General features: G+C 35.5%; 2 protein-coding genes across 2 annotated transcripts in view; one reads left to right on the plus strand and one right to left on the minus strand.

The window, feature by feature from the left end:
* The window catches only part of Mdh1 (malate dehydrogenase 1), a 68,408-nt gene extending 61,932 nt beyond the window's left edge, over positions 1–6,476 (minus strand). Inside the window, exons 1-2 of the mRNA XM_089092377.1 lie at positions 6,401–6,476; positions 1,065–1,260 (exon numbers count right to left, since the gene is read on the minus strand). Of these exons, the coding sequence (XP_088948503.1) occupies positions 1,065–1,260; positions 6,401–6,403 (199 nt within the window). The 5' untranslated portion in view covers positions 6,404–6,476. The remainder of the gene's footprint in view (positions 1–1,064; positions 1,261–6,400) is intronic.
* A 76-nt stretch (positions 6,477–6,552) lies between these two features.
* The window catches only part of LOC148950393 (BTB/POZ domain-containing protein KCTD3), a 45,157-nt gene continuing 31,631 nt past the window's right edge, over positions 6,553–20,078 (plus strand). The window contains exons 1-2 of the mRNA XM_089092378.1: positions 6,553–6,731; positions 13,367–13,542. Of these exons, the coding sequence (XP_088948504.1) occupies positions 6,685–6,731; positions 13,367–13,542 (223 nt within the window). The 5' untranslated portion in view covers positions 6,553–6,684. The remainder of the gene's footprint in view (positions 6,732–13,366; positions 13,543–20,078) is intronic.

The raw sequence follows: 20,078 nt of genomic DNA on the forward strand, positions 1-20,078 counted from the left end.
TTTGACCAGGCAAAACTAAGACATAAGCTTTTACTTCCAATCAAAGTTTGGTTGGGATCTGAAGTTGCCTTATTGGAGATGTGCTGACATGAAAAATTTAGGGACTCTCCCTTTCCAACAAAAGTTGGACCAGATATACATTCAACTTTTAAAAGGCAGAACTAGAATACTAAGCTTTGTTTCCCATAAAGTTTGGTCAAGATCTGATGGCACATTCTGAAAGATTCTCTCAAGGACAAGAATTTACACTTCCCCCAAAGAGGCAAGCATATATCCTCGAAATGCATAACAAAGAAACTTATTCTAAGTTATTTTACCTATGTTTGTTAAGATATAACAACTCTTTCTGGTAGAAGGCATAATGACAAGAATTTAGGGTTCAAAGCTGTAAACCCCATGGATTCCCTCAGCCTGTAAATATCAAATCTGGTTATACTCCCCAAAAAATACAACTGTAGTAGTAGCTATTACTTCCTATAAAGTTTGGTGGAGATCTAACCACCCTTCCTTGGAATTGGCCTGATGACTAGGTGTTGGGCATCCACTCCTTTTCTGCCCAAGAGAAGTCAGATTGAGTCATCATCCCCAAATGACATGACTAAAACACAAACTTTCACTTCCTAAATACTTTGGTTGGGATCCAACAATCCCTTATCGTTTGTGCCCTGGTAGTAAACATTAAGGCCCTCATCCCTCCTCTTCCTTACAGAGGTTAGATTACGTAAAGACCCAAAAAAGGCACTAGGCCTTACTTCCAGCGTTTGCTAATGCTTTCAAAAGGAATAAGACAATATTTTATGCAAGTGCAACATTACACAGGCCCTAAGAAGTCTACTGACAAAGCAAGGACAGATTTGTTCTGTTTTCTGAAAAAAAAATACAGAAAATTTTACAAAACTAATTGGGATTTTTTCTACCCTGTATCATGCTCACCAAAACAGAAAGACGTTTTGCATTTTAATCTCTGAACATTACAAACCTACAGGAAACTGATTGCAAGGAGAAAACAAAATTAAAGCAGCAGCATTGCTCTACAACAGACAATAGCAGAACAGACTATTTACCTTGTAGCAAAGGAAGTGCACAATCTTGTAGTTCCATCACAACACCTTGTAAAACTCCCATCATTGGAGGGATATCCAAAAGATGAAGAGCCAATTTTTGATCATGACCAAAAACATCACCTTTTGCAATTTGATACAGAAGAGAGTATGCAATTTGACCTGCTGCTCCAGTAACAACAACTCTGATGACATCTGCCTGCAATTAATGTTTCTGCTAGCTGCTTTATTTTACTATTTTGATAAAAAGCATAAAATGTAATGATTGAGGGAGCAATGGTGTAAAGCCAAGGTACTAGGTTATCTTAGTCATCAGAGATATAATCTAATTTGGTTTGCTTATCTATTTTGAAATGTGTATGGTATTCCTGGCAGAGCCTCACAGGGCAATATGATTGAGGATTTTCCTATTTTTGCTGAATAAATAAACTCAGAACTTTAGTTGCTTTAACTTTCTGCTTCACAATCCTTTGAAAGCGTTTTTTTTAAGCTCATAAAGAAAGAATACATTCCCTAATTTACTAAAAGTCTTTGTATGCACACTCCTTACAAGGGGGTGGGGGTCAAAGTATACAAGAGGCTTCTTCAAACCAAACTCAGGGATTATCGCTTACTTTCAAATTTGGGGGTATTTAAAACAACAGGGTTTCCAAAACTGGCCAATGAGGCACAGGGATTTACATAATTGGCATATCCAGATGACCAATAAAAAGGATGATAGATATTGATGTCAACATTTAAGTAACCTTATTTATTCACAAAAAGACCTAAGACGTGTTAGATGGTTAAAGGGCAATAAAAACAACCTAGCTTCTAACTGATGGACCCTCTGAATGCCTATGCTGAATAAAAGAGACCTGTTTTCATTTTATCAAAGCAGACCAAATTAGATAATCTAACTCTTTCTATATACAAAAGAACTTTACTATTCAATTTTTATGGGATCCACATGATCAGCATCAAATAAGATATTTGGATGAATTCATAGACAAAACTAGTATTTGACAATTGAAGTTATTTACAATTTCTTCCCAAAGAATTATAGCTTAACTTACAATTTTAATATAATAGTTTCAAGAGCATCTATTTACACAACAGAATTAACAAAAGGCTTTTGACCTACTTCATTCACTTGGTTGATAATGATTACAGAAACCCTATTAGTGCATAAGTGCAGAAATGCTGATCCTGGGTTAGAATACAGGGAAGCCTTTCAATTTGCACTGATACTTATATGGTTCTTGGCATTTACCTTCCCAACAAAATACCTCCCCCCCCCAGTAAACTAAGGTTTTCCAAATTTGAGAATTTTACTTGAGTTGTGCTTTTTACAATTGTTGAGAAGTGCTAAGGAAAGTGAAAAAGAGGAATTAACGCACCCTAAGTATCTATAATTTGGAAACAGGGTTTCATAACACCTTTGAAAAAGAAAAATGGAAAGTCTGGTTTTGAAGGCATTTGTCCTATAACTCTTACTCCTATTTTCTCGAAACTTTATGAAGGATTACTTGCAGATTGACTAAAGGAAACAATCCTACCTCTTACTGACTTGAAACAATTTGGGAACCTAAAATCCACCTCTACTTCCCATTACCTTGTTTCTCTTATTGATCACATCAGGAAAACCCTTTAAAAGCCTAATTCCTGGCTCAATTTAATTTCCGTCGATCTTCAGAAAGCATTCGACCTTGTTAACCACAATATTTTAATTGAGAAACTTGTCAGCGAGTTCAATATTGATCCCTTACTGGTGAAATTGGTTGCCTCCTTCTTAACAAATAGATCGTAAAGTTGTCAAATACCAAAATCATTATTCAAATCCTCTCCCTGTCCACAATAGCATACCCCAAGGTACTCTTCTAGGTCCCCTCCTTTTTTCAGTAATGATCAACAGCCTCACAAAGGAATTTCCTGACTGATGGAAATTTGTTGATGACCTAATGGTTGTTGAAACTTGCTTTAGAAATTTAATAAGTGACCCTATGAGTATCCCCAATGAAATTGGAGACAAGGCCTTAGACATGACAGTACACGCCTCTAAGTCCATGATAATGCCCATTTGTTTCCTCAAATTCTCGCTATGCTTTCTTAATCCTATCCCTCCTAAAATGTCTGTTTCCTCATTTAAACTACTTGGAGTCCCAATTTCTTCAAATTTAAAGTGGGATATCCATGTTTTATATATCATCCCTAGAGAAAATGTGTCTATCGCCCTCCTTAAGCTCCTAAATAGATTTAGCGCCCCTCCTTCCTATTCCTTAAGGATTTACACGTCTTTTGTCCGCCTGCATCTAGAATACGCTTGTCCAGTTTGGCACCCTAGTATCTCTTACGAAGAATCAGAAAAAATTGAATCAATTCAGAAAAGGGCCTTGCAAATAATTTTCAAAGAAGGCAAGGTGCCATACTCTCTGCTCCTAAAAAAAGCTAGTCTGAAAACCCTAGAGCAAAGGAGGGTTTCATTGTGCCTCTGTTTTGCAAAAAATGCCATAACAAACCCTTGGATGGCAAGTATTTTCCCCAAACGTCACTCCCCATCCAGACTACAGCCACCTCGAGCTGTTTCTCAGCCCTTCCCTGCTTTGTCCCCCATTTGCTGTGTTACTTCCAGATATGAAAGAACTTTTATCCCCTTCATTACAGAAAAAAATAAATAAAATTTCTCAATAGTTTCTCCCCCCCCCTCTTTTTTTTATTAGCTGATGGTACTGCCACGTTCTTGCACTCATTTGCTTGCCCCCCCCTTTTTTGACCAGTTTTTATTGTTTTTAACTCTTTTATTGATTTACTGTAGTTGAATTATTGACATTTTCTTAATATCCCTTTTAATTTAAATGCATTTATTTCTTGCTCTAAGTTTAGTTTGACCAGTTTTTATTGCATTTCTGTCTCGCTTTAAGTTTAGTTTGACAAGTTTTTATCTTTTTAATTTTTTAATTGACTTTTTACAGTTTTAATTATTGACTTTTAAATGATTGTTCATTATGGTTTTCTGTATTTTGTTGTTGTTCTTTGCATTTTTAGTGTAACCATTTATATTGTCGACTCCAAAGTCTGAATTTGGCCCTTTGTGGGCTTGTGATAGCAATTTTTTTTAAATAAATAATTATCTTGTCTCCCCATCTTGTATCTTAAAAATTTAGAAAGAAACTGCAATTCAATTTTTTAAGACACTTTCATCAAACATAACCTGAATCAACCTGGTCACTACTAGAACACTACTACTCTCTCCTGCCTCAGCGCCAAAAATAAAGGTGTAGACTGAAAATATACATGCAAACTACAAAGAATTAGACAACCAGTCTCAAATAATCATTTAAGCTTAGAAAATTAGGCCATTGAAATGTACTCCTTTGGGTATCTTACCCCCTCCCTACATAAAGATCTACCACCTCTCCTTAACAACAGACAGCTGCATTATGAGACAAACCACTTCAATTAAACACATGATTAAAACAAATGCTAGAAACATTTTTGTGCAATCAGAAGGAAAGTGTCACCTTGCAGCACCCTTGTGGACATTACCCACAGAAAATTCTTGCCAGAAAATTTCATCCCCACTGAAAGGCAATAATTTCCAAAAATTTTGTCCCTGCTGAAAATTCCCCCCAGCAGAAAACTCCCCTGCAAAAAATTTCTGTATGTTTCCCAATAAGAAATACTATCTGTAAGTAATTGACAAATTACAAAACTTAAAAAGACACTAGACACTTTAACTCCCACAATGGGGTTCTATGATTGTTTTGTAGTTAGGGAGGGAGGAAGATACCTCAAAGGGCCCCTTTTAATGCCATAGCATCCCAGCTCTCATTCAGCCATCAGATAAATACAGAACTAGTTATAAGGGAGAGACAAGGGGAGGGTGAGGTAAAAATTAATGTATAATATCCAGAGCTGTAACCAGGATTTTTGTGGGGCGGGGGGGGGTGTACAAAAGAAAACTTTAAAAATGCATCAAAATGTGAGATTGATATATACCTCCTTATGATTTCTGCAAGTATTTCTGGTCTATGCTGTTATTATGAAAGTAAAGAGTGACATTAAACCCCAAAACGGGCAGAATTTATTCTGTATAGGAAAAGGGGACTGCCTATTCCTCATCCACACCTCCATCTCATGGTTGCAGAAACTTCAGAGGATGCTCATTAGATCGGAAATTGAGAGTTCTAGTTCTTTTTTAAAGTCCAAAGTGATTGAAGACCAACCAGCCATGATGGGCTGGTATTTTCCATAATTAAGTTTAATATTTACCCCAAACCTCCTAATATGCAAATATAGGTAAATTGTCCATTGTTCATATTATTGACTTATGAATAAAGTAAACATACCACTTGATGCCTTTTTTATGCTCTTTCTAAATATAATAATCATTTTTGTCAAAAATGAATTGTACCCCCATTCCTATATATACCAATTCAGGGTATATATTTGCACATTAGGTGGGTGGGGTTAATTTTATTTCTGATGTAAATGAGAGGTAAGTTTAAACTTTCCCCCCACCTCATTTAATTTGCAAACATATACCATGAATTGGTATATTTAGGGGTGGGTTAAAATTCATTTTCAATAAAAATGATTATTATATTTGGAAAGAGAATAAAAAATGGCATCAAGTGGTATGGTTACTTTATTCATAAGTCAATAATATGAACAACAAAAAATGTAAGCAAATAGGCCTATATAGCCTAGGGGTGGGTTAAAATTCATTTTCAATAAAAATGATTATTATATTTGGAAAGAGAATAAAAATTGGCATCAAGTGGTATGGTTACTTTATTCATAGGCCTAAGTCAATAATATGAACAACAAAAAATGTAAGCAAATATATAGCCTAGGTCTACCCTGAATTGGTAGGCTATAGTCTAGGCCTATATAGGGGTGGGGGTAAAATTCATTTGTTACAAAAAAGATGGACATCCACCACATGGCTAATATGGGAGTAAAGTTCATTTGTGATGCAAATGAATGTTATGTTTAGATTCAGGATGCAATTCTGGGTATATATTTGCACATTCGGGGGGTGGGGGTATATATTTTGTGAGCCTAGGTTGTTTGTTTAATATGTTTCCTTATGTGCAGCTGGACTCCTAGGCTTAAAATACTGGTTGGTCAGTTGGCTAATTCACAGATTTGTATATAGGCTATATACACTGTCAAATTAGCCATCTGGTGGTATCCCAATGCGAATTAAGGTAATGGGTCTACAGGCTAAAGTAGCCTAGCCTATGTCCCAGGAAGGTATTTTGAAGTAGCCTACGTACTTCCACACCTTCTCCAAAGGTAGCTAAAATAGAATTTTACCAGAACAAATAATAAAAATAAATAGCCAAAGTCTATACCATATTGATATTTCGACTTCAATGCTTTTCAGTTTTCAATTTACAAATAAAACAAAACTGCTGAAAATGTTTTAATCCTTTCTCACCGATATTTAAAAATAGATGGCTTATGAACGCAAAAAAATTAGGCCTCCCCATTGATGTCTCTTTCATAGCAATAATTTTGAAAATTTTTGGCATGAACAACAGTTAAACTAGTCAAATAAAAGAGTTACCAGTTGTTAGAAACCTGATGTTAAGTAATTAAATTGCACAAGATCGCAAAGTTTTTTCTAAAAGTAGACATGACAAGCTCGAGAGAAATTATCAACCTCAATGTTGGTGGCAAAAAGTAATAGCCTAGGCTTGAACTACTTTTATTAGCCTATACTTTATTTAAACAAGACTAATCAGGCTAGAATTTTTGTATGAAAGCAAAAAAAGTCCGGCTCTTTCGGTAAACATTTAGTGGTTAGCCTCTTCTGAAGGAAGACATAATAAAGTAGCCTATATTTACCATTCAATTCATTAGGCTATTTTATGTTCTTTTCAAATAGCCTATCATGTTCACTTTTCCAACAAAGCACCCAAACCTCCCTGATGGTCTCACATATAGCCCTAGGAATAGCTTATATAAGAAACAAAAAATTACAACAATGAAATTCTTATGCAGTAGATAGGCCTATGGTAGGCCTAAATTTCTAGTTGGCACTATTATTTAGCTGAGATGAAAGTGAAAACATCATTTGATGCCTTTTTTATGCTCTTTCATAATACAATAATTGCTTCTGTTGCAAATTCCATCTTGAGCCCTTAAAGGGGCCCCAAAGGTATTTTATTTTTGTGACCACACAAAGAAGTTATAATGTAACCTACAAAATACTTGATTTTCAATTCAAACCATTTTTTCTACCATTTCAAGCTTTTCAAATGCTGTCAACAAAAATAGCACTGAATTTTGCAATTCAAAACTTTGCCATTGACAATTCAGGGTATATTCCACTTTAAAGTATATATTTGCAGATTAGGGGGGTGAGAGGAGGTAATTTCATGGTAAATTTGCAGTAGATCATATAGTTTAGCTAGGATGAAAGTGAAAACATCATTTGATGCTTTTTTTATGCTCTTTCATAATTCATATAGCCTAAAATACCTTTAGGGCACCTTTAAGGGCTGAAGATGCAATTTGCAACAGAAGCAATTATTGTATTATGAAAGAGCATAAAAAAGGCATCATATGATGTTGTCACTTTCATCCTAGCTAAATTATAGTGCCACCTATAAATTTACCATTTATATTGGGGTCCAGCTTGTTCTTCCCCCCTGGGAATTCCCCGAAACATAAAATTAAGTATTTAAAGGAAAACCAAGACAAATAAAAAGAAAAGTGTATAATAGTACATCATCTATCACAGGTAATGCTGTAGCATTGCCTATAGTAAAGTCCATACAGCTCCAATGTTTTATTATTATTTTTTTCCCAGAGGCACTTCATATGGAAGGGGTCATTGTAGAAGCTTCAAAGGGGGCTCATTCGATTGGAAATTGAGGGTTCTAGTGCCCTTTTTAATTGTCAAAAATGATTGGAGGGCAACTAGCAACCCCCCCCCCACGTCCATCATTCCCCCAAACACATCCATTCAAAATTTTGAGATAGCCGTTTTGTTCAGCATAGTTGAGTTCCCGATTGAAAATATATTTTTGAGGAGGACACTCCCCCACAACCCTCAGGGCAAGGGTTTTAAGCTATGCCCTGGGGGCATATAAGGTTTTTATAGAAGGCATTGTCATAGAAACTTCAAAACAGGCTCATTCAATTGGAAATTAAAGGGCTAGTGCGCTTTTTAATAGTTGAAAATGATTGGAGGGCAACTAACCCCCCCTCCCCCCTCACGCCCATCATTTACCCAAATACAACGACTCAAAAATCTCAAATAGCCATTGTGCTCAGCGTAGCTGATATCCGCATATAAAATATGTTTTTGAGGAGGTTAATCCCCCTCCATCCTTTGGGCACGAGTTTTAAGTCATTCACTGGAGGCATAGTGGATTTTTATAGATGGTGTTGTCGTAGAAGCTTCAAAACATGCTCGTTTGATTGGAAATTAAAGGGCTATTGCCCCTTTTAATAGTCAAAAATGATTGGAGTGTAACTAGCCCCCGCCCCCCCCCACGCCCATCCTTTCCCCAAACACATCCAATCAAAATTTTGAGATAGCCATTTTGTTCAGCATAGTTGATTTCCAGATACAAAATGTGTTTTTGAGGAGGACACTCCCCCAGAACCTTCAGTGTAAGAGTTTTAAGATATGGTTTTTATAGAAGGTGTTGTCATAGAAACTTCAAAAAAGGCTCACTCAATTGGAAATTCAAAGGGATAGTGCCTTTTTTAATAGTTGAAAGTGATTGGAGGGCAACTAGCCCCCCTCCACGCCCATCATTCCCCCAAAGACATCCAATCAAAATTTTGAGATAGCCATTTATTTCAGCATAGTTGATTTTCAGATAGAAAACATGTTTTTGAGGAGGACAATCCCCCACCACCCTCAGGGCAAGGGTTTTAAGTTATGTTCTGGGGGCATATAAGGTTTTTTATAGAAGTTGTTGTCATAGAAACTTCAAAAAAGACTCATTTGATTGGAAATTCAAAGGGATAGTGCCCTTTTTAATAGTCAAAAGCGATTGGAGTGAAAATGGAAGGATAGGTCTGTCCAACCCTGTAATATCCTTGCATTTGCAGCACAAATGGCAGGATAGCTCTATATACTGCATGTGAATGGATATCTCTTGTGTAAAGTTATTTTAGTTTTTTAGATTAATTTTCTTATGTTACTAAGTTTTAGACAATAGAAAACTTAAGGTCATAAGGGCAATAAGGTTTCGATGTTTTATTGTTTTTTAGTTTTGCACTAAGATTAGTGAAAACAGGGCCACCAACAGGAAGGTTGGGCACAGCCAGCCCCATCTGCCCACCCTTTAGGATTAAACCCAACCCCCTAATATCCTCCCATTTATAGCGCAAATGTGAGGATAGCCTTATATAGTGCTTTGTTAATTTTTATCTTTTGTGTAAAGTTATTTTAGTTTTTTTAATTAATTTTTTCTTTTACTAAGTTTTAGACAATAGAAAACAAAAGGTCAAAAAGACCATAAGGCTTTAATGTTTTAATGGGTCTTTCTCTAAAAACTTCTGATTTTGTTTCGTTCAGCCTGCCTGTCCACCCCTTAGCATTAAACCCAACGCCCTGATATACTCTCATTTCCAGTGCAAATGGGAGGATAGGTGTGTCCAACCCCATAATATCCTCGCATTTGGAGCGCAAATGGCAGGATAGCTCTATATACTGCTTGTGAATGGTTATCTCTTGTGTAAAGTTATTTAGTTTTTTAGATTAATTTTCTTATGTTACTAAGTTTTAGACAATAGAAAACTAAAGGTCATAAGGGCAATAAGGTTTTGATGTTTTATTGTTTTTTAGTTTTGCACTAAGATTAGTGAAAACAGAACCACCAACAAGAAGTTTGTGTACAGCCAGACCTGTCCACCCACCCCTTAGCATTAAATCCAACCCCCTCCTCCCATTTGTAGTGCAAATCGGAGAATAGGTTTATGTACTGCAACGATTATATAATTCTTTAGAGATGCTAAAAGAATTTTTTTATGTTTGTAGATTTTGCTTCCATATAAAAGGATTTCCTCATTGCCATAAAGGCAATAAGGTTTTGATGTTTTACTGTTTTTTTAGTTGTGCAATAAGATCAGTGAAAACAGGACCACCAGCTAGAAGGTTTTGCACAGCCAGTCCTGTACGCCCACCCCTTTGCACTAAACCCGACCCCCTTCTCTCATTTGTTGCGCAAATGGGAGGATTGCTCTACATACTGCTTGTTAATGGTTACCTCTTTTATAAAGCTATTTTTTTTTTTTTTAATTAATGTTTTCTGTTACTAAGTCTTAGACAATAGAAGACCAAAGGTCATAAAGACCATAAGACTTTAATGTTTTATTGGGTCTTTTTCTAAAAACTCTTCATTTTGTTTTGCACAGCCAACCCCGCCATCCACCCCTTAGCATTAAACCTGACCCCCTAATATCCTCCCATTTGCAGCACAAATTGGAGGATAGGTTTATATACTGCAACGATTATATAATTCTTTCTAGGTACTAAAAGAATTTTTTTCTGTTTGTAGATTTTGCCTCTATATAAAAGGATTTCCTTATTGCCATAAAGGCCATAAGGTTTCAATGTTGTATTGTTTTTAGTTTTGCAATAAGATCAGTAAAAACAGGGCCACCAACTGGAAGGTTTTGCACAGCCAAAACTATTGGTCCTTCTTCTAAGAACTCCTCATTTTAAAAAAAACAGCTCATTCGACTAGTTATCACGTACCTTTTTCAGAGTAAAGGTTTTTGAGAGGGCACCCCCCCCCCCTTACACCATTTTTCCTCAAATGAACCAGATCAAATTTGGAATAACTATTTTTGTTAAAAATAATCCTACGGCAAAAAAATTACAGTAACCTATAAAGGTTTCTTATGAAGAAAACAGAACATGTTTGATCACATTAATTATGATATCCTCCCATTTGCAGTGCAAATGGGAGAATAGGTCTGTCCAACCCCATAAAATAAGAAATTGCTATAAAGTTGTTATATAGGATAAAAGAGATTCTTCTTGTCTCTTTGAACCAGTTTCAGTGTGATCTTTGTGACCTTGTTTTGTGTGTAGAAAGTATCTTCAAATTTTGGGCATCCGACCATAATTATAAGCTTCTATAATTTACTTGCTATCTGAAGTCAAGTTTCGTCTTGGATAAATTTCATTGACTTTATGAAATGAGAATAATACCCGCGGTAAACATAAACTCCAAATTTAAATTTAAGGCCTAAACTGTTTGTAATTTTTGGCAGATTTGTCTTTGAAAAAAAAAATGTGTAACATTTTTTCAACTGTTCTGTAAGTAAGGAGTGACAAGGTTCAATAGTAAATGGAACTAAAAAAATAGAATTATGATACCAATAGATATATCAAAAGAATCGGCTGATTGTGCTGATTTCAAATATATAAGCTCCATTAAGTTTAGTTTTACCCATTAAAGGCTATGAGCCTGAAAAAACTTCCCTTATTTTCAAAAAGAGAGAAACAACTTGTAAAAGACATAGAATCCTAACAATTACACCATCAGATTCAGCGTATCAGAAACTCCCACTGTAGAGGTTTCAATTTCCTATCTGTAAAACTCTGGAATTTTGTATTTTTTGCCAAAAGAAAGATCATGGCTGCTTGTTTATTTGATTTTTTTTCTCCAGGGGTGATTGTATCAACCCACATCGTAAGAAGGCTCCTTTGAACAGAAATTAAAAGTTTTAGTGCCCTTTTTATGTAACCAAAAAGAATGGAGGGCAACTAGGCCCCCTCCCCGCCCCTTTTTCCCAAAGTTGTCTGATCCAAATTTTGAGATGGCAATTTTGTTCATCATAGTTAAAATCCCCAATAACATAGCCTTTGGATATGGCATTTTACGCGTGGATTTGTTTAGGGTAATTTCCCATGGCAAATTATCATGGGGATTGAATTTCCCAGAGGATAATCCGTGGGGAGGGGGATTTCTTGGTAGAGGTGAAGCCAGATTTCCTGGCATCATTTAAAAACGATCAGAAATTAAGTTAAAAAAAACAATTTTTTTTAACTGAAAGTAAGGAGCAATATTAAAACTTAAAACGAACAGAAATTATCACATATATAAAGGGGAGTTCCCCCCTCCTCAATACCTTGCTCTTTACTCTAAAGTTTGAATTTTGTCCCAATTATATAAGAATGGCTCCTGGAACACAAGGGTCGTTTAATTAGAACAATAAATAACTTATTTAAAAGTTCAACACTTAAGCGTAAAGAGCGAGGTGTTCAGGAGGGGGAAATCCCTTCATATACGGAATACTTTCTGTTCGTTTTAGGTTTCAATATTGCTCCTTACTTTCAGTTGAAAAAACTTGTTTTTTTATTTAATTCTTGTAGAATCCAAATATCCTGTATCTTGATTCTGCTTGAAACTCTAAAGGCACCCTGATTCCTCGTAGAGGGACCTTCAGGACACTGTGCTGGTTGTAATATTAAACATTTATTAGAGTTAGACTAATCAGCAAATTGTGCAAAGAAAAAAGAATGTATTCCAAATACTTTACCTTAAAATGTTCGGAATACCAAGATGAATGAAATATCCAGCAATTATTGGGTCATAGCTCATAAAAATAAAACAAAGAGATTGTTTTTTCGGAATTCTTATATAATCTTTTCTAAAAAGTTGGTCCATAATATGAATCAACTACAATATTGTTCCAAATATTGCGGAAGATTGTGAGCCTCGACCTTTGAGCAAAAAAATAAGATGTTTTGGGGTGTCAAGGCGAATAAAATTTTCAGCCCTTTTTTGGATTATGGCTCAGGAAAAAAAAACAGTGGAATTATTTCTCTGAACTCAAGAATATCTCAAAAGCTGGTTCATAAAATGAACCAACTGTGAAGCAAGGCCGTATCCAGGGGGGGGGGTTACCCGGTTTGAACCCCCCCCCCCCCCGAAATGAAAAACGCAACAAAAATGGACATAAACAAATTTTGTATGCTTTTTTTGAGGTTTTTTATGTACCCCCCCTATAAAAAATTAGTACCCCCCCCCCCCCCGAAAAAAAATCCTGGATGCGCTTCTGCTGTGAAGTGATGTCAAATGCTGTGCAGAGTTGCATGGCTCAGCTTTACAGCAAAAAAACTGCAGTGTCAAAGTAGTTGAAAAAATACTGATCAATTTTTCGGACCATGTCTTGGAAAATAAAAGCATATGAATTATTGCTTTGCAATGACAGTGTAAAAGTTTCTCAAAAACTGGTTGACATTATGAACCAAATACAGGCTACTTTTGCTTTATTAGGCCATTAAAAAGTTTTCCTTCAAAGCATTCATAGCTTATTATTCTAAATCTATGCACTTTAAGATTTAGCACTTCGAAGCAAACCCTTTTATGGATTCCTGACACCTTCTTCACTGCACTTTTAAGTGGAAGAATACCATCGCTTTTAGATGAAAATGGAGCATATTTTATTGACAGAGATCCGACAGTTTTCACTCAAATTCTTGGCTACCTACGGACTGGAAACATCATGCTCTCTGGTCAGTTGTTTTTATTTAATTTTTCTTTTTTTGGATATAATAACTATATGAAAAAGATCAGTACATTTTTGGTTATACTGTACAATAATTATTAGAGGTTATACTTTCTGAATATGTTTAATTCTATGTTTTTATCCTTGAACTTTGCCTGGACTTGGAACATCATCAACCTTGGTCAGTTGACTAAATAAAACAAAATCAGCATATTTTTTTTTATTACCAGTCACCATAATTATTGAAAGTTATATTTATTTTTGCATGTATAATTCTTCGTACCAAATGCTTGAATCTAGGCTGGAATGGAAGCATCTGGTCAATTTTGAATTTTTTTTTTCTTGATAGGATAACATTTAAAGAATCAAACCGGCATATTTTTGAATAACTTTCAATAATTTGAGGTCATATTTATTTTACAGGTATGATTCTCGCATGCCAGAACTTTGTTCTTTTGGTATTCAATTTGGCCCAAGCCATTCGAACCTCATGGATCTTGAGAGTAATACTTTCTTTTAAATTTGTATTCCTTATCGGTTATAGACCTTTCAAGTTCTTGAATGCTTTTGGAATCACGTTAACCTTCAAGAAGAAGCATAGGCTGTTTTGCTCTAAGCTTGAAAATAATATCATGATATGGGTAGTCAAACAATGTGACTCCTGTTCTTCAAAACGGCTAACTTTCTTTCAGTACTACTTACTTGTTACTTACTTGAGACAAGACACAGGCTGTTTAAGCCCAACTTGGCGCCGACACTTTTCGACGTCTTAGTTCCGGATAGCATTAAATTTGTATCAGCGGAAATTTTCAAAATACTTCCTAGCTCAGCTCCACAACAATTTATGTGTCTCCTTGAAAATGATGGAAAAATCGAGAGTGTGTAAAAAGACATGTTGCAGTAGCTTTTTATAGGTTATATCTGTCTGATTTTCCATAAATATAATTTTAAGCAGTATTCATTCACCACAGGCCTGCACTTCAGGGAGGGAGAGAGACATTTTTTTTTATCAAAATTCATCTTTTTGGAAGTATTACAATAAGAAGGTGAAATAAAAACAGATATTTCAGTCTATTAATGCACTTAGGTTTTTGCTTTACAAGATAAATATCAGAGGTGCCAAAGGTCAAACAGATAGAAAGATAGAACGAATCTAATTATTTGAACTTTTTTGTAATTTACTTTGTATACGGTAATGGAAATCGTAAATTATGTGTTTGCTTTCCTCATATGCCCTTAGTTAGCGAAAACAACTCTAACAAGCCTGCACACACAGGGGGAGGGGTTACTAGGCTGATCCTGAGGGTCTTTATCCCCCCATTCCCCCTGAGTAAAATGAATTAGTTTAGAAACTGTTTCATAAACGCATATTTTCCGTGTTAGAATCCCCTCCCCTTATAAAAAGAGGTTCTAAGGCTCCCTCTTCATTAAGGATTGGACCAAAGGGCAAGAATAAACTCTAAAATACTTGGAATAATCCAACTATGATCTCATCAACTTTTATCTTTCTTTTCTGAAATATTGTGATCTTTTTTTATGTATTGTGGATAGTATGCGAGCTTTAGGCTAACATTTTAATGTCATTGCTTTTAATTTTAAAAATAATTTTAAGTTAATTAAATTCTTTTAATAAATAGCCTAGTTAAATCCTTTTTTAAAGTATTGAGAATGTTTTGAAAATTGTTGGCACAATTTGATTCAACATTTTGCCCGCTGTTAGCACTAACGTTAAATTGACGCTGATAAATTTGACTTAAAGTGTATCCATACAATTCATAGTTTTTTAGATCGATTTAGTTACTAAAAACAAGTAGGAAATTTAAGTGTTTCTAGTTTTTGTTGTTGTTTTTTACTGTCATTATGCGTAGCCTATAGTTTCCTTTGAAACACCGTGCATTTTTCCTAATGAATGACTTAGCCTTCTGCTGTGGATTCCCTCATAATGATGATTGGTTTGGAGCTCTAACAGTAGGATACGAAAATTTAAGTTTTTTCTGGCATGAAGACCGTGAAATAGGGAAGAAAAGTTCACGTGTTTTTTTTATTTCTAGGGATTTACCTTTTAAAGGAAAAAAAAAAATAAATAATTCATTCAGAAAATTAATGTTTTTTTTTTCAATAGTTAGATAGTCTAGTGTATACAACTGTCAGAGCTCTGGAAGTAAAACTTCATAGGGATTGAATAATTAGACTCATATAGCACAGGGCCCCAAGAGCAGAATTATGTCTATTTTCTAGATTTCCAGAAAATAATTGTTGAAAGATCGCTTGTGCAATCTTAAATGTCACTTCAGAAATTTCAATAAGGGTCACAGACCTAGACTGTAGCAACGAACGTTACTTGGAATAGCGTCATCAGAATATCTACAAGATATTCTTGACTACAGTGTCAACCAAATTTTACCATATTTCAGTATTATTTTTAGTTTCAGTTTTACCATTGAAAATACAGTCAGGCAACTTAAACCTTCATCTATTTTTGTATTGATATTTTTCTTCATCATGTCACATGTGGTTGTAACTTGGTACTTAAAAATACGTCATTGTTGCTGAGCCAGATGAGTTGAACTTGCAGGAATAGATTCAGAGCTTAAACTATCCCTAAAAAGATCTCTTTAAACTCAAATTTTAACTATTAGCTATTTCTAAGACTTGAAAGATTGCATTGAAGACAGACAATTCTATACCTGTCGTAGGTTTCGCAAAAAAATATGTGTCTCAACGCGTAAGATATGAATTTCAGATGCTAAATGAGTGCCAGGTGTGTGTCATTGCACAATCCAAACATTGTGAAGGGAGTCCCTAAACTATTGTCACCCAGAAAATCTACCAGAAGATTGGTTGGATCTCGCAACCTGACTTAGTGGGATGTAAGACCTGGTGTTCTTTTTAGTGGCTTTCGGGGATCAAGACCTTTAAGGGAGTTGGGAAGAGGTACATTTTGTATGAAACTGTAGCAAATGGTGGCCGTTATACATCATAATTGAAGAAAAAAAATGATGAAGCTAAAAAAGACCGTAACGTAATTTTTGAAATAGATAACAAATCCATAGCCGACAGTCTTGTTGTACCTCCAGATATTTATTTAAGAATATGTTTTTATCCTAACAACGGGATTAATTGAATAGAATATAAAAACATTTTTTGTTCGGGGCTTTATTTAAAATTTATAGGGCTCACAGACAGTGCTGCTAGCCTTTGGAGTCGCCAAGTAATCTTATTTGTTAACTTCGTCCGGAATGGAAACAACTTCTCGCATCCAATTTTTATATCCTTCCAAAGTGCCGTGTGTCAAGACAAGACAAGGCCCGTAACTTTTGGTGGGTAAAAACAAACTTGATGAAACTTATATATTTGAAATCAGCATAAAAATCTGATTCTTTTACTGTATCTACTGGTATCAAAATTCCGTTTTTTAGAGTTTCGGTTACTATTGAGCCGGGTCGCTCCTTACTTACAGTTCGTTACCACGATGTTTGACAAATGTTTTTGACATTTATTTTAAAGTTTCATTTAACTAATCTGATTTGCTAAATACTTCATAAAATTATGCAGTTTTTTGTAAGCGTGTATCAACTGTTCTGAAGGAGGGTGGTGGGTCATTTTGTAGGTGGTGGGCACATCCTTCAAAGAGTCCATTTTGATTCCTAAATATCCTAAGTCTCATTGAACCTTCAAATAAACACATAATGAATTTCGGTGAAGCAGGAGTAGGGTTGTGGTAGAAATGGATATCTAATCCATTTTGATTCTCGGGAACATTTTTGGTCTACGCCTTTGTTATTGCAGCTTTGGAGGGCGACACTATTAGTGCCCTTCCCCATTGCGGCAATATTTAATTACATTTACCTGTCTATCGGGATAGAGGCGGACAAAGGGAGGGGGGCATCATGAGTCTCGCCAGAAGATTTTTTGGGGCGGGGGGGAGTGCTACCAGGAGTTTGGTTTTCAGTGATTTTAAATGATAACAGTTCTCTTTTCCTATTCATGTACAGTGTTTCGGTGTATTTAAACATATGAATAAAATCTACCATTTTTAAACGTCAGAAAACCCTATTGTATAGGTCGCAATGGCTTCAGTAAGGACTTGTTCAACAAAACTACTGTTCTTTGAAAAATTGACTAAATATTCAAATTTTGTCCAAAATTTAATTGCAATCTCACATTTTGATTCTTAAGCGTAATTGAATGTAAAAATGGGTCAGTACCAATCAATTTATAATTATTGATATACAATTTATCAGCAAGAAATCGGGGCGTTATCGGACCGGTACCCCGTGTCATATCTTGGTTAGGCCTGGACATGAGTTGAAAAACGATCGTAAATTAAATAAATAAGAACAAAATAAGTCTTTTCCGGAGCAATATTAACATTTGAAATGAATATTAATTATTTCGTATAGTAGGTGGCCTGCCCCCTCCTGAACTCCCTCGCTCTTTACACTTAAGTTTAACTTTTTGTTCCAATTTTTTCAGAACGACTGGTGAAACGCATTGATTTGGAATAAGGAACTTTTTAGAGCACTAGAAACTTTAGTGTAACAAGTGAGGGCCTGGGGGGAGTAGCCCGACTTATGTGCGGAATAGTTTCTGTTCGTTTTTAAATTTTAATATTGCTTCATACTTCCACTTGAAAAAACTTGGTTTTTTTATTTATTTTTTAAAATATCGCTTTCTAAAAGGAAATTTAAAAAAATTAAAAAAAAGTTTTTAATATAGTGTAGGTTGAAGGTTGAAATGTTAACTGAAAAAGATTATTGTTTCACCGAGAGGAAAGGAGGTGGGATTTTTTTGTAATTAATAGTAATAAAAACATAGGAAATATCGCCGCTGTGCTGCTGCCCAGTGGCATGCCAAATTTGTCAAGAAACTGATGAAGTAATATAAAGTGTTTGGGTGCACCCCCTGACTATTTAAGAAATATAAACTATAGAAAAACGGGTATAGCATTTCAAGTAAGGCAGTGAAAGATAAAAATAAAAAACTTTTTTTTCACTAATAATAATAAAAGGCCTAATATTTCGGTTCTACGTCCCGAAGCCTTTATCTGTGGGAGAACAAACTAAATCAAACAAAACATATAAATAAAAGGTAAAAACACAAACAATAAAAAGCTCACATCTTGATAATATGGAAAAGGCATTTTATTTGTAAATGAAAAGGTAGTGTGGTCTAACAAATTTCTTTAAGAAATAGTAAAAGGTTTTTTTTAGCTTATAGTGTCAATTTTTATACCTGAACTGGAGTCGACTTTAAAAAAAAGTTGTGATGCTACATATTAAATTGCTGCTAAATAAGAAAATAAAACATGTTACGCTAGTTGACAAATATCTGTAACTTTTTATTGCATTACTTTATTATTTTAATTTTGGCTCCTCCCGTGTCTTTTTATTACTGATGCCCCCCCCCCCCCAGTTCAACTAATAGATAGGCCCAGTATTCTCTTTCTTAGCAGTATTTCTCCATGGTAATGTAGTGCTCTTTAATTCTTGCTTAAAATAGTGTATTCTAATTTGTTATGTTGTTTTGCCATTGCATAGGTTTATACTACTACTACTAGCAACTCATCACAGCACCAAGCCGCCTGAGGCCAACACAGCTAAGCACGCTCCTCCTCCACCCCAATCTATTCAAAGCCTCCCTTGTTACACCCGCCCACGAAGTTCCCATTTCCTTTAAATCTTTCTTTATGACGTCCTCCCACCCCAGGCGGGGACGACCTGCTTTCCGTTTAGCCCTAAATGGTTGGCCGAAAAGAACAATCTTCGGCAATCTGTCATCCTTTATCCGCACAACATGCCCTAACCACCTCAACCTTTCTTTCATTATAGACCTAGAAAGCGGTATTGAACCACATTTTTCGTATAGCCTATTGTTTGAAATACGGTCAGTCAGCCGGGTACCCAGAACAATCCTTAAGCAATTTCTCTGGAAAACATCTAGCAAATCTTCATCCGCTTTTCGGAGCGTCCATGCTTCAGAGCCATATTTGACCACTGTCATCACTGTAGCTTCTAAGATTCTAATCTTGGTTTGCAGACTTATCTTCCTATTCTTCGAGACTGTCTTTAACTGTGAGAAAACACCCTGATCCTTGGCTATTCTACTTTTAACATCTTCACTGCTCCCATCATCTTTACTAATAATACTACCAAGGAAGTGAAGCTGCCCACCTTATCAATCTTTTCATTACAAAACGTCACCTTTTCATCTTCGTGTATACCTAGCCTTAGTGACTTAGTCTTCCTAACATTAATTTTCAAACCAATACTAGCACCCTGAACTCGCAAAACCTCTAAAACTTCATTCATTTTGCTCACACTTTCATCTAGGAGGCTTAAATCATCAGCATAATCCAATTCCAGGAGACTTTTTCCTCCCCATTTGATTCCGTGGTCTCCCATTACATTTCCTCTGCTCTTTAAGACAAAGTCCATCAAAATAATCCTTACAAAGGGGGATAAAACACAGTACTGATTAACTCCTGTTTTGATACAAAACCAGCTGCTAACCTCATTTCCTACCTTACCCGTAGCATTTTTA

Source organism: Artemia sp. Qi Xiang Cuo, chromosome 7 (genome assembly GCF_049724085.1).
Source record: "Artemia sp. Qi Xiang Cuo chromosome 7, ASM4972408v1, whole genome shotgun sequence".
In the NCBI taxonomy this organism is placed as follows: Eukaryota; Metazoa; Arthropoda; class Branchiopoda; order Anostraca; family Artemiidae; genus Artemia; species Artemia sp. Qi Xiang Cuo.